Source organism: Pongo abelii, chromosome 4, assembly GCF_028885655.2.
Source record: "Pongo abelii isolate AG06213 chromosome 4, NHGRI_mPonAbe1-v2.0_pri, whole genome shotgun sequence".
Taxonomy (NCBI): domain Eukaryota; kingdom Metazoa; phylum Chordata; class Mammalia; order Primates; family Hominidae; genus Pongo; species Pongo abelii.
The window spans coordinates 27393850-27408335 of record NC_071989.2 but is presented as its reverse complement, the minus strand read 5'-3'; the positions used below and the strand labels follow the sequence as shown (position 1 = coordinate 27408335).

At 31.6% G+C, this 14486-nt stretch overlaps 1 protein-coding gene across 1 annotated transcript in view; it reads left to right on the top strand.

The window, feature by feature from the left end:
- Window positions 1-14486, top strand: part of CDH9 (cadherin 9) — a 162844-nt gene that overhangs the window by 49092 nt on the left and 99266 nt on the right. The window contains exon 2 of the mRNA XM_024247337.3: window positions 1698-1974. Within this exon, the coding sequence (XP_024103105.2) occupies window positions 1747-1974 (228 nt within the window). The 5' untranslated portion in view covers window positions 1698-1746. The remainder of the gene's footprint in view (window positions 1-1697; window positions 1975-14486) is intronic.

Here is a 14486-nt window from a genome sequence, read left to right as displayed (position 1 = left end):
CTCTTCTACATGCATTGTCTTATATTAAAAATGGTGTTCAAGTCTGTGCGTCTGAAACCTGGTTCTAATACTTATTACCTGCATGACTTTTGTCATGTTACTTAAATTCATCACACCTCAGATTTGCTATCTTCAAAATAAAAAAGTCACTGCAATGTACACAACTATTACTTTGTATTGATAAAAGTGTAAAATAAAATTAACAACAATACCTTGTGGGTCAGGTATTAATGAAGACCAAGTGATATAGGTCAGTATTTGAAAATATCACAGATAGTAGGGCACAAAGCCAAGCTAGATCCTTATATTTGACCTTTATACCTTGTTATTCCCATTACTGAATTCATAGATGCTTGGTCTAACATTGGGCTTCTGGCTTAAACCAGGTAAATCAGAGTCCATTCCCAGGATTTTTAAAACTCCAATTAGAAAAGACTATCAGTTGCTTTCTGAAATTGAATATTTTATATCTGAATTCAGGAGATATTATCACCCACACAATTTATTCAGGTTGAGGAGGTTTAGTCAGGGTGAAAGAGAAAATGAGAGAGAGAGAAAGAGAGAGAGAGAGACAGAGAAGAGGGAGAGAATATTATACTGAAGACCCTAATTCTGGTTTTCATGATAAGGAAATGCCCAACTGCTTCTTTGCTCCTTTTGTTATTTTCTTTTCCACACTTAATTTGATTGTATAACCCAATGACTTTTTCGCCTACTAGTTTGAGATTGATTTCCATTGCTTAATAGATCATAGCCATTATCATCTCACATCTTCTAAATTAAGTATCATACAAATTAAAACCAATTTGATAACAAATAAAACTAATTCTGAAATACCAAGTGAACAATGATTTTCATACAAGAATAATCAACTTATTATATTAACAGGGAGACTTTGTTTCAAAATTCTGGATCAGATTATCCTGTATGTAACATGCGTTATCTAATTTTGCAATATCAACTTTGTATGCTATTTTTTTCTTATTATTTTAGGAAATAAATTTGTTCTTAATTACCATGTAAAATGTTTTTATTTAGAGCATGTACTTCTCAATCTCAAATAAATTTGAGTGTCCTACTAGACTAATTGTTGGAAAAAAATAGCTATTGATTGGAAAAGATAGATATGGTGCTAAGTATTGCAAGACACAATCCTAAGTATATTTGGTACCATATAATTTGCATTGAGGCAACATTTCAACCTGATGGATGAGGAGGATTATAAAAAGGAAGATAGGGGGCAGAGGAGAAAAACAGTTTACTAAAAATGATGGATTATGAGAAGTACTCTTTAAAATATGTAATTTCATACACGTATGTATATGGTAATAAATATTCTACTTTTATTAGTCTTAAGGACTATGGAACATTTGCTGTGATAATTTGTATGCTGTAGAACTTATTTTTCAAAATATTTAGTGTTTTAAATTACAAAAATATTAATATGTATCTGATTGTTTTATAGTAATTTTAAATTAGCTGCTAAATTCCTGTTTAGTCTACTTGAGCTGTATATGTCTTTCTACTTATCTATGTGATAAATGAGTTTTTCATGACCGTTCACTGATGTAGAAATATAATGTATGTATAGTACATAATAAAATTTACATAATGTCTGGAATAAGTTTTTCAGTTTACACGTTATGGGAAAGTGAAACTCAAGCTAATACGGCCATTTTTGTCTCCTTACTCTTTAGGAAAAACAAACAATACATTGAATTTGACAATCCGCTGGAGTTGCAGATAATGAGGACTTACCATTGTATACCATTATTCATCTGGACCTATATGTTCCATACAGTTGACACCATCCTATTACAAGAAAAACCTAACAGTTATTTATCAAGCAAAAAGATAGTGGGTCTGACAAAAGATGATGGTAAAATGCTACGTCGCACCAAGCGTGGCTGGATGTGGAATCAGTTCTTCTTATTGGAAGAGTACACAGGTACTGACACACAATATGTAGGCAAGGTAAGAATTTTTGTATGAGAAATCTAAAAGCTGAAAGTGACAGCTATTTATTTTTTTACAGCAACTTTTCACATCACTAGTGATTATTAAAAAGTATTTAACTAATTATGTTCAGAAGGTGTGATATTGCAAACTATTTTAGTGGGGAAGAACAAGGAACCATTTTGGGTTCTAAATGTAAATCAATATCAATAATAAGCATAAACTACTAAGTCATATGTGGATGGATGTGATTCATTATTAATCATCTAGATATTATTTAATCATACGTGTATTATCTAAATAAAACTCTCCTTGAGATCTATTGATAAATAGTTTTTCATAATTAGGAATAGTATACTCTGTATGAGAAATAAAGTACTTCTAGATATTTCTATTTCTTTTTTTTTCTCCATCGAAATATTTTATTTTATTTATTTTTTTTTCTTTTTTTATTATTATTATTATTATTATTATTATTATTATACTTTAGGCTCTATGGTACATGTGCACAACGTGCAGGTAAGTTACATGTGTATACATGTGCCATGCTGGTGCGCTGCACCCACCAACTCGTCATCTAGCATTAGGTATATCTCCCAATGCTATCCCTCCCCCTCCCCCCACCCCACAACAGTCCCCGAAGTGTGATGTTCCCCTTCCTGTGTCCATGTGTTCTCATTGTTCAATTCCCACCTATGAGTGAGAATATGTGGTGTTTGGTTTTTTGTTCTTGCGATAGTTTACTGAGAATGATGATTTCCAATTTCATCCATGTCCCTACAAAGGACGTGAACTCATCCTTTTTTACGGCTGCATAGTATTCCATGGTGTATATGTGCCACATTTTTTTAATCCATCAGAGTGAACAGGCAACCTACAAAATGGGAGAAAATTTTCGCAACCTACTCATCTGACAAAGGGCTAATATCCAGAATCTACAATGAACTCCAACAAATTTACAAGAAAAAAACAAACAACCCCATCAAAAAGTGGGCGAAGGACATGAACAGACACTTCTCAAAAGAAGACATTTATGCAGCCAAAAAACACATGAAAAAATGCTCACCATCACTGGCCATCAGAGAAATGCAAATCAAAACCACAATGAGATACCATCTCACACCAGTTAGAATGACAATCATTCAAAAGTCAGGAAACAACAGGTGCTGGAGAGGACGTGGAGAAATAGGAACACTTTTACACTGTTGATGGGACTGTAAACTAGTTCAACCCTTGTGGAAGTCAGTGTGGCGATTCCTCAGGGATCTAGAACTAGAAATTCCATTTGACCCAGCCATCCCATTACTGGATATATACCCAAAGGACTATAAATCATGCTGCTATAAAGACACATGCACACGTATGTTTATTGCGGCATTATTCACAATAGCAAAGACTTGGAACCAACCCAAATGTCCAACAATGATATTTCTATTTCTTAATATCAGCTAGAGTGAGCTTCCTGCTTCCTGCTTGTAATCTAGACAAAAGTGTTTAAGGCAGAAGGATAAAGACAAGATTAAAAAAAAGGAGAAAGAAGACATTATCTTTAAGAAGATATGCTTCTGTGTTAGCAGGAGCAAAGTTGCTAATTAGCAACCAGAAGCAGACAATAATAGAGAATATGTAGCTCCCTTTTTATGTTCAATTTTGAGGAAGCAGGTTCATTGCCTCTCTTTCACTGGTGTTTAGAGACTTCTTTTTCTTTAGCTCATTATCTCTCTAATTTTCTTTCTTTAGTGGCGTGACCTTTCCAACATCCATAATTTTCTATGTATCTATCATCCTTTTCCTTACCAATCACATTCATACTATTCTAAACTCAGGACAATTCATTTGTTAACTATAATTGTTCCCAATTTACACCCAATGCTGAGGTATGTTAAAATTTTTACAACAAAACAAACAATTTTAAATACTAGCAGTCAACAGATCATACATTTATTTATTTTTTGAGTCATGGCATAGATGTACTTGGAGGGACTGTAATGGTTTGCATATTGTTTGACTCACTGACAGCACCAGGCACATAAATTAGATCAGGCCAAAAATGGAAAAAAAAAAAAAAAGAATACAAGTGCCTAATATCACAAATGTCATGCTTGTAGCTTTTAAAACAGGAATACATTTGCTCTGTGAAATTGCCAAAATTTTGATCTAATTCTTCTTTCTGTGTGTGGGCCAATCAAAAGCAGCCTTCTTTATCAGAAGCCTGTTATTTTCTCTTCTTTTGAAATTTCTCTTTTCTGGTTCCATAGGTCGTGCTCATTCTGCCCCATTCAGTTCCCTTGTGGTTTCTTTTTGCCTGTTATTTCTTCTCAGGTTAGTCATATGGCATCCTCGGGCATCCCTCATTTAACATCACTTTTCACACTATGGTGAATAACTAACATCAGGAAATTCAAGTTCAGCTAGCAAATGTTTTTTGTCTAAGGATGTGAAATTGCCTTACAATTCTCCAAGGGAGTGTATAAAGGACACATTGAGGTCACAAGACCTTACAGAATCAGTTTTATCCTTGGAGTTTCGCAGATACAGAAGAATAGCCACAGATAAAAGACATGCTCATAATCTTAAGGCAGTTAAGGCACTACAGCAAGCATTTATTTGAAGCTGAAAACAAATATACTTCCTCTAAAAATTGAGTGTACATTAATTAATTTCTAAACTGACCACCATCCCTGCTCTCACATTTTAAATATACATTATAGTTTAAAATTTTGTGTGCAATCATGCTTCCTTTTTAATTAATTCCATAATCTGTCATAAACAATTACTAAATATGCATGCATAGTTTTAATTACCTTTCATTTTTTTTCATTTTTGTTGGAAAAAATGGCATTTTGGATTTATGCATGGACAAGTTAAGATGTGCAATTTTTTGCCAATTTATTCTTGACAATGGGGTTATGAACCACAAATGGAACACTCATTATAATATCAGATGTTTGGGGGAAATAAATACAATGAAACCAAAACCACCTGTCAACTATTTCTATGTTTCCAGTGGGAAATAATATGTATATGAAATAGACACCTCAGCAAAATAAAATACTTATACTACTTTTTAAAGAAAAAATAAAACTCTTTCTTTTTTTTAATAGGGACTTATCTAAGATATACCATTACCACATAGCTAGTTCATTATAAAAGTGGACTGACTTTCAACCACATCTTAGCTTTTACTAACTTTTTAAGGGCATTTACTCTCTCTTTATCCTGCTTTTCTGACTTTTGACATCACTATTTATTTGCATATATAGTGGCTGACTGGACCCTTAACTCTAAACTTAGTCAAACATATGAGTTCTGATAAGGATTTAACTTCCTGAGCACCTCACAGATTGTCTTTTTGACCACAATGTTTCTGGTCTCCCTGGGTAGACCTCAACCTAGTCTTCCAGGATCCATTGGTAGTATCCCCTGTAAAGAAAAGGCCTGTCATATTCACAATGGATCAGGACTGGGAAAGGCTAAGTAGCTTCTAATGTGAAGAAATTTACATGGTTTCTTTATAGTTTTATAGAAGCTGGGTATCACAGAAAATGATAGGCACTGTATTAATTTACAGGTGCTGTAAAATTGCATGAAATTGGGAGGACATATTTTTAAATGTTAAAAACTAGGATTTGATCCTGAATTGAGAGGGAGCAGTTTTAGAAAAATAAAACAGTGCAGCAAAATTTAATAAATTGTATACATGTATACACACAAACATGCAACTTACAAGATTTAGTCTTAATTGTGACACGCAGTAACTATTATAATTTAGAGGTTGTTTAAACTTGCCAACCCTCAGATTCTTGTTGGGTTGATTTACATTGTCATTAAGATTTCTTTAACTCCAAATTTCTGGTCTTTTCCAAGATTTTGGAAAGGCCTGCCATTAGGAACAAGAAGAGCCAGAAATATTTTCATAAATATGGGCATGTGGACAAATCTAAGAAGGTAGAATTGCATGTATATAGCACAATAAAAGAAAAAAAGAGGTTAGTCTAATAGGATAAAGTTAGACCTTCACTGTGCAAGGTCCAGAATTCTAGGATGGGTTGTTTTTACATACAGCATGAAATGTAAACAATCTGTTAAAAGCCTTTGTACAAATCAGTTATGTTGGGATCACAGAACTGAAATAATCAGTTTTCTTTCATTGTCAGGATGGATTAGAAGAGTAAGAAAATGAATTAAGATAATTTTAATAAGGCAATACTGTAGAATTTTTTATGGCATTTCAGACATTTGCAATATAGGAGAGAAGTCAGAAATGTTGGAATAAATGGCAAGTTTTTGTTTTTCGCAATAATCCAATTTGAAATTTGGTTGGTCATTCTTGACTGAAACTATCAGAGATTTACTAATATTGTTTTATGTAATAAGGGAAATGTTGTATTGTTCCCCAAGAAGAAAACAAATTCATAATAATTGTCATCTAGCTTCTCTATAACTTGAATAGACAGGTGTTACTGAATTATTTAGGTAGAATCGTAATACCGTTCAAGAGAGAAATTAAAATGACAAGAAGCATAGCAAATGTCCCTACTATTCTGTTAGAGAATATTTATAGCACTTTATTTTGTTATACATAAGTTCAAAGTCCAGAATAATCCCTGCTTGTCATGGATCAATAATCAATTAACTGTATCCCAATTAGTACTGAGAATTGAATAGAATTTTCCTGTTTGACTTTAATATCTGGTTAAATGTGATAAAATAATATCACATTTATTTTATGAAGAGAAACCCAATACCCAGACGCAGCAGACATAGTATTTATTTTTCACAAGGAATAAAATAGTGTTTATTTTTCACAATTGTGAGGATTCATTTAATAATTTGGAATATCAACTTAATTGACCATTACATTTTAATTTAAAAATATGTATTTAGCACTTGCTTTGTGCAGAGCAAGGAATGTGGAGCTAATGAGCTATCTATAGGTAGCCACTATTAAATAAGGTATTTTTGTTGCAAAGTTACCTCTCAAGTCTCTATAATTTTAATTTAGAAACTTTTGTTATCTCATTCTGAAATCATGAGTGTAATCATAGATTCTAGAGTGGAAAGGGATTTTAACATTGATTGAGTTCTGCCTTCATGGTTACAATTGGTTTATATGTTACCTAAAACAACAGGAAACACAGTTAACAAAAGAAAAATTGGTAGGAATCTGTTTTATATTTGATTGTGTATCAAAAGGTGGAGTGACACTTTCATGTTTACATATACTAGTTTGTACACTAAATATTAATATATAGCTGAAGTATATATAAAATAATGGACTTGAATACGTAATTTTTTCTTAAGCTTTTCAGATATGGCAGTTTGATATGTAAAGGTAACTGATGGAATATAAATTAGAAATAGAAATAAAATCTCAAATTTATTTAAAGAGTTTTGATGAGTTGTTATAGTATATCAGTGTTTTCCAGAATCTAAGTAAAATATGTTTATGAAGTTTTGTAAGTATCATTACTTATGGTGCAGTACATGGAGCAGCTGCTTTTGATTTGTAAATACATTGTATTCCAAAATTCTCTTTATGCATTAATTTTTTATAACTCAGAACACACAAAAAAATTAAACATTATGACTAGGCTTTAAGGACAGCATACTGAGGCAAGTTTAGCACTAAATTCTATAAAAACTCACTGTTAACATATAGCTCCATGTTTTATTTTTCACTGCCAATACTGTGTAATGACTTTGCTGGACAACTGCTTTAGCACACTAAACTTATCTTTTCCTTGACTTTATTTATACTTATTTTTGTAATGATCAGAAGCAGTTTATACAATATCTCTTGAATAATCCCAATCTCTAGCACAAAAATACCTCTAGAAAATTAACTGAAATTCACTTAAGTTGAATTCAAAGTGTCCGTTAGTATTCTTGGAAATTCTAGCCTATGTTCTATCTCCCCATAACTTTGTAACCTGAGTTCTAGTCAACATGATATTTCTTCTTCCATACACCTGACGTTTTTATCATCACATCCGCAGACCCCTTCCCAGAGAGTATCTTACCCACTTTTCCATCTCATATCTGTTTGTTATTGTTGTTGTTGTTGTTGTTCACTCTATGTTGTACCACAACTTCTGTGCACAATCTTACATAAAACCCATTTCATTTTCCCTGGCTAGAAATATCCCCCAAAACTATGAGATCATCTCTTAAATCTTATTCATAGGCCAGGAGCGGTGGCTCACGCCTGCAATCCTAACACTTTGGGAGGCGGAGGCGGGTAAATCACGAGGTCAGGAGTTTAAGACCAGCCTTGCCAAGATGGTGAAACCCCATCTCTACTAAAAAAAAAAAAAAAATATTAGCCAGGTGTCATGGCGGGTGCCTGCAATCTAGCTACTCGAGAGGCTGAGGCAGGAGAATCAGTTGAACCCAGGAGGCGGAGGTTGCAGTGAGCCAGTGAGCCGAGGCTAGAGCCTGGGCGATGGAGCAAGACTCCATCTCAAAAAAAAAAACAAACAAACTTATTCATAGCACAAGTTGGATTATTTGGATATGTCTTCTGTGTTGTCTCCTAGTTTCTGTGACATTTGGGCTTTGAGTCTGTGTTGGATTTATTTTCTTTCCCCAAATTTTTGACATAATAGGTTTACTCAAAATTAATATTCAGCTACTATTTAAAAATCTTTATTCTTAATTAATCTGAATCCTGAGAAATTGACATTATGAAAAATAGAAAAAGCAGAGTAAATTTTATAGAAATATATTCCCTTTTTCTGACAAATGGTACATCAAAGTCAAACTTCCTCTTTGCTGTTCTTCCGATTCCTGTCCTATATTTCCATTATATTGGAGGGTTCTCATAACTTTGAAGCCATTTGAAAAATATTAAGTGTGGTAGAAAATGGTTCTTAATATGGCTACCAAGTTGTATGTTTAATTTTGTTTGACACTTCCACCACTGATTTCAGTGTTTTTGAACTACTTCTAATATTCCAACATATTCTTCCTCATCTTCCAAACTTGCACATGATCAAATCCACCTTTACATACTCATCAATAAGGAAGGAAGGAAGGGAGGAAGGGTGGGAGGGAGGGAAATACTTGCGGATGATCGAATCCACCTTTATATCCTCATCGGGAAGGACAAGACGGAGGGAGGGAAACAACAAGTGGCAGAAGTGACATTATATTCAGAAGGGTATGGAGAGAGGGAGGGGAAGACTCTTTATGTACAAGGCCATAAATTACGATGATGATGATGTCATTATAAAAGCAGTATATGCTCCCTGTTAAAAACCAGGAACATAAAATTTAAAAATAATTTTAAAAAATCTAAGATATTTATAATGATTTCACTAAGACAAGGGTAAGTTGTCTAAATATTTTTGTACGTATTTATTGGTTTTATTTTTAACACTGTTGATTTTCTATTGTTTTTATACCTGTTCTATCTTGCTTTTCTCTGTCAATGCTACATTTTGGCATACTGTTAAAATGTTAGTATTAGCCATGTCATATTATGTCATATATAAAATCATAAAAATTTAAAATTTTTCAACATATTTTGTTTAGACTCTCTGGTTTTATACATGCAAACATGTATAAAAACATGATCCACCTGCCTCCGCCTCCCAAATTTTGTACCTGATATTTTTAGTACAGTTGGCTCTCCATATATGTGGATTCCACATATGTTTATTCAACCAACAGTAGACTGAAAATATTCAGAGAAAAATAAAGGATTGTTGCACCTTTAGTGAAAATGTACAGACTTCTTTTTCTTGTCATTAGTCCCTAAACAATATAGTATAAAATTGTTTACATTGCATTTAGAGGTTATTAGTATTATAAATAATCTAGAAATGATTTAAAGTAAACAATGATATGCATCGGTTAAATGTAAATTTTACACCATTTTATACAGGGACTTGAGCATTTGCATATTTTGGTATCTGCAGGGATTCCTGGAACCAATCAGCCACAGATATCAAGGGATGATTATGTATAAAAATTATCATTTTTAAGGCTAGATTACTGGAGGGAGAATTCTCAAAATTGAAATATATGAATAATTTTAAAGTTCTGGATACATATTAGCCAATGGCATTTCAAAAATTTATACCACTTCTCTTCCACCAACAAAAAACCAGTGTACCGACATGGGGCATTAGTTATGCTAGATATTTCTTTGTCTGGTTGGGACTGTATTTTAATGTGAAATTTAGTCCTGTATAATATTATGGTTCAATTAATTTTGAAAAAACTGAGCACCTACAATGTGGAACACTATCTTAAGTCCTAGAAATCATAGTAAATAAGATTAATTAGTCCTTATCTTAAAGAATTTCTCTATTATAAACGCAATGCTATTATTGCTCATTGTTGTGAGAAAGACCTGCTAATAGCCTCAGTTCAGAAAAAGTAGGCATTTTTTCTTCTGACTCAATAGACTGAATTCCTAATACATAAACTCTATTTAGCTTAATTTTGCACTAGAATCATCTCCAAATTAATAATGTATGCATGTTTGTTCGTTTAGAAACTACCATGTTTCCTTTTTCTGATGACCAGATATTTGTACCAGATATTCACAAATATTGCAACTGTACTCAAGCAAATCTTTTATAATTTCTGCATTATAAATCCTAATAACTGATATTAAGAGTCTTATAGCTGCAGTGGTGGTGTTTATGGAAAAAATGCCAGGGAAATATTGTGAAAATATCTAACTTTCTTTAAACATTTTTTTCAGGTAATTGGGGTCACTTTAGATAGACAATTGAGTATATACTTAGTAAAATTTACTCAGTAAATATTCTAATTCATAGCCAGAATTTCCAAGGAAGGTGATTATTAACTCATCATATCAGAAATTTATGTTAAAAACAGAAACATAAAAAAGTGTTCAATAATAATGAATAAGTGAGTAACTAGGCAAATCTAAGAAGAGGTCCTTTTTTTCTACAAAAAGAGAAAATATTTGTACATGACTATTTTGTGAAACTTCTGACTTCCTCAATATTTTCCAATAACAAATGTTTCTCTTGAAAAACTATAATAATATTCTCCTACAGATTTTCTAGAAAAAACTACATTCCAAAACTACTTTGGTAAATGTTTCTTATATACTTGAATGTTTATTACATGCTTGCTGGGTACAGTATTCTTAGGAAAAGAATTTTAGAAAAAATTTAACAGTGGTGTTGTTCAATTCTCTATCATTCCATATTTTGTGTCTCCATATTTAAATTCTTCCTGGGAGTAAGAGTTTTAAATGCTCCATTTAAAAATGTTTCTCTTTACCACTGTCATTTTTTTCTCATTTATTTTAATGCAGTTATTAGGTACATATCTAATGATCTTTTTTATATTTCTGATTAAATATTTCATCATTATGAATACCACCCTTTATCTGTGATAATACTACTTACTTGAGGTTAACTTTGCCTCCTAAGAATTTACCCACACAATTTTTCTCGTGAATGTTCTTGTGTGGTTTATCTTTTATCATTCTCTTGCTCTCAGCCTTTCTGTATAAGTCTATTAAAAATCCAGCTGTAAAGATTTATTGTCATATAAAGGGCTCAGAGTTGGTTTATTCTTTTTATGCAATCTGACAATATTTGGCATTTAATTGGCTTAAACACATTCACATATAATGCCATTATTGATATATTTGGATTTAAGTCTGCCGTTTCCTTGTTTTCTGTTCCCCCCCAGTTGTTCTTTATAACTTTGTTTCTGTTTTTTTTTTTCTATCATCTTTTGGAACAATTAATCATTTTTTAAACACCTATGTTCATGCTCTTTATTGGCTATTCTTAGCTATACTTATTTGTGTTTTTATGTTTTTAGTCTGTATTTAAGGCATCTCAGGATTCTTTATTAAATTGTTACAGTATAAATTGAATTAATAGTGTATATTTTAGCATATAATACACTCATCTTACAATAGTATAATTTATCTTGCAAGACTTTGTTCTATTTTTGTCATATATTTTTCTTACATATATTGTAAATGCACAATGCATTGTAAATGCTTATTATTAAACAATTCATTACTTATTTTAAAATGTTTAGAAATAAAGATAATCTTTTCTATTAATTTATATAAATATGTCTAGTCAGTGCTTTTTATTCTTATCTATAGTTCAGAATTTCTGAGTGACATCATTTCCCTTCAACTTGAAGGATTCTTTTAGCATTACTTGTAGTGTGGGTCTGCTGGAAACACGTTTTCTTAGCTTTTCGTTATTAGAAATATCTTTATTTCATTTTCATTTTTGAAAAATATTTTAACTGGATATAGAACCATGGATTAATCTGACAGTTTACTTTCCTTTTAGCACTTAAAATTGTTGTTACATTGTATTGTGAATTATATTACTTTTAATCAAAAGTTAGCCGTTATTCTTATTGTTGTTGCCCTATATGTAATATGTATATTTTTCTGGCTGCTTTTAAAGTTCTATTTATATCTTTGCTTTCAGTATTCTTAATTTGATACCTATCTATGTTTTTTTTTTTTTAATCCCGTTTGGAATTCACTGGCCTCCTTAGATCAGTGAGTTATTTTCATGAGATTTTAAAATTAAATGAGAATTTAAAAAATAAGTTATTTTTGTGGACACTATCTCTTCCTTTTAGAAACTTCAAATACAAGTATTTTATGGCATTTCATATCGTCCCATAGTTGGAAACTATTTTTGGTTAATATAAGATTGTCTCTGTGCTTAAATTTGGAAAATTTATTTTCAGATTTATTGTTTCTTATGTTTCTGTGTCTAATCTACCATTATACATTTTAAATTCAGTTATTATAATTTCAGTTCTGGGTTTCCTTTATTATCTGTTAGAGTTTTTACATATTTTATGGCATTTCTCATGTACTTCCCATTATTTTAGTTTGCTCTATAAATTCTTCAATATATTGATGTCAGTCATTTATGTCTTTGTCCCATTAAATTCAATATCAGGGTCTTCTTTAAGTCTATTTCTATTTACTATCTTTTTTTATTATGTGTTAGAATGTTTCTGCTTTTTTAATCTCTGGAAAGCTTAGATTATATACTAGATATTGTGATTAACACATTACAGAAATTCTATTATCTTGCTTTAAAGAGTGTTGAGTTTCGTCCCAGCAGGCAGTAAAATTGCACTGGATGCTACTTTGATCCTATGTAGGTTTGGTTTTAGAAATTTCTAGGCAGACTATTATTTTGTTTATTCCCTGAGTCATGTAGTGTAACCCTTCTTAGTACATCTTCCTTACTCTTAAGTCATTACTCTACTAATGTTTCACTGGAAACCCCAAAGTGTTTACCAAGCACTTCTACCTAAAAGGAACTTGAATTTTAGACTCTTCTTCTCAGTATCTGAAGTGCTTCAAATGTCCCTGAGTTCTTACATGTGTCTTACTGTATACATGTTCAGTTTAGGTGTCATGCATGCATATGCCAGTTTTAGGGCTACCTCCTCTGTGGCTTCCTCCATTCCTGGATCTTTCTCCTTTCAATTGTTAACCAATACAGCAGCCTTGAATCCTGATCCTTAATTCTTAAATTTCATATTTCACATGACACATGAAATGAAGTATTCCCTCAAAGAAATTAATGTAGAATTCATTTTACCCCCTATTTGCTTGTAATCTTTCCAGTCTTTGTTCGCTCCTGGTTATTACTTAGTGCCATATATATATATATATATATACACACACACATACATACACACACACATATACACATATATCTCTATATAAAATTTTAATATACTTTGTAGAATGTTACTTATTGTTATTAAAAACAAAAGGGTCAATTATATTTGATGTCAATACCAAACTGCCTTAATTATTGAAGCATTATGGTTTTACTTGTCAGTCTGGTCATGTAAGCTCCCCAATTGTAGTCCTCCTTTAGAAGATCACTGTGACTTTCAAAGTCCTTTAGATTTTCATAAAATTATCTTGTCAGTTTCCATTAGTCTGAGAAACTGTTTGAGAGTAAAGAAACTAACATGAAATGCCTATTTAAGAAAATGTATAATCTTGCATTGAATTTTGAATTTAAGTTAGAAATTGTCATAATGGCGTTACTAGAACAATGGGCATATTTGAAGATGGACTGTTTCTTCTAATGTGGAATATAATTCTATTGTTAAAATTCTTTAATTTAAATTTATAATAATACTATGATTATATTAGACTACTTCCTTGTTCTTAGATTATAGATTCTGAAATCTTCAGTTAGTGGTATAAACAAATAATATATCTGCAAATAAGAGAAAGTAATTTTAGTAAATATAATACACACAATAATGCAGATAACAAAATATTTTATGCTTACAAATATTTATAAATTGATAAGAAAAACATAAGAGAAAATATAAATTAGAGCAAAAAGACTTAATAGATAATTCACAAAAGATGATATCCAAGTGGCCAGTATGCATAAAAAGATGTTCAACAATTACAAAATGCTGGAAACATAAAAGGAAGCAATATATGGGGAAATAAAATATGCCTAAGAATTAGAAGGCTACTTGAGCTCAGGAGTTCAAGACCAGCCTGT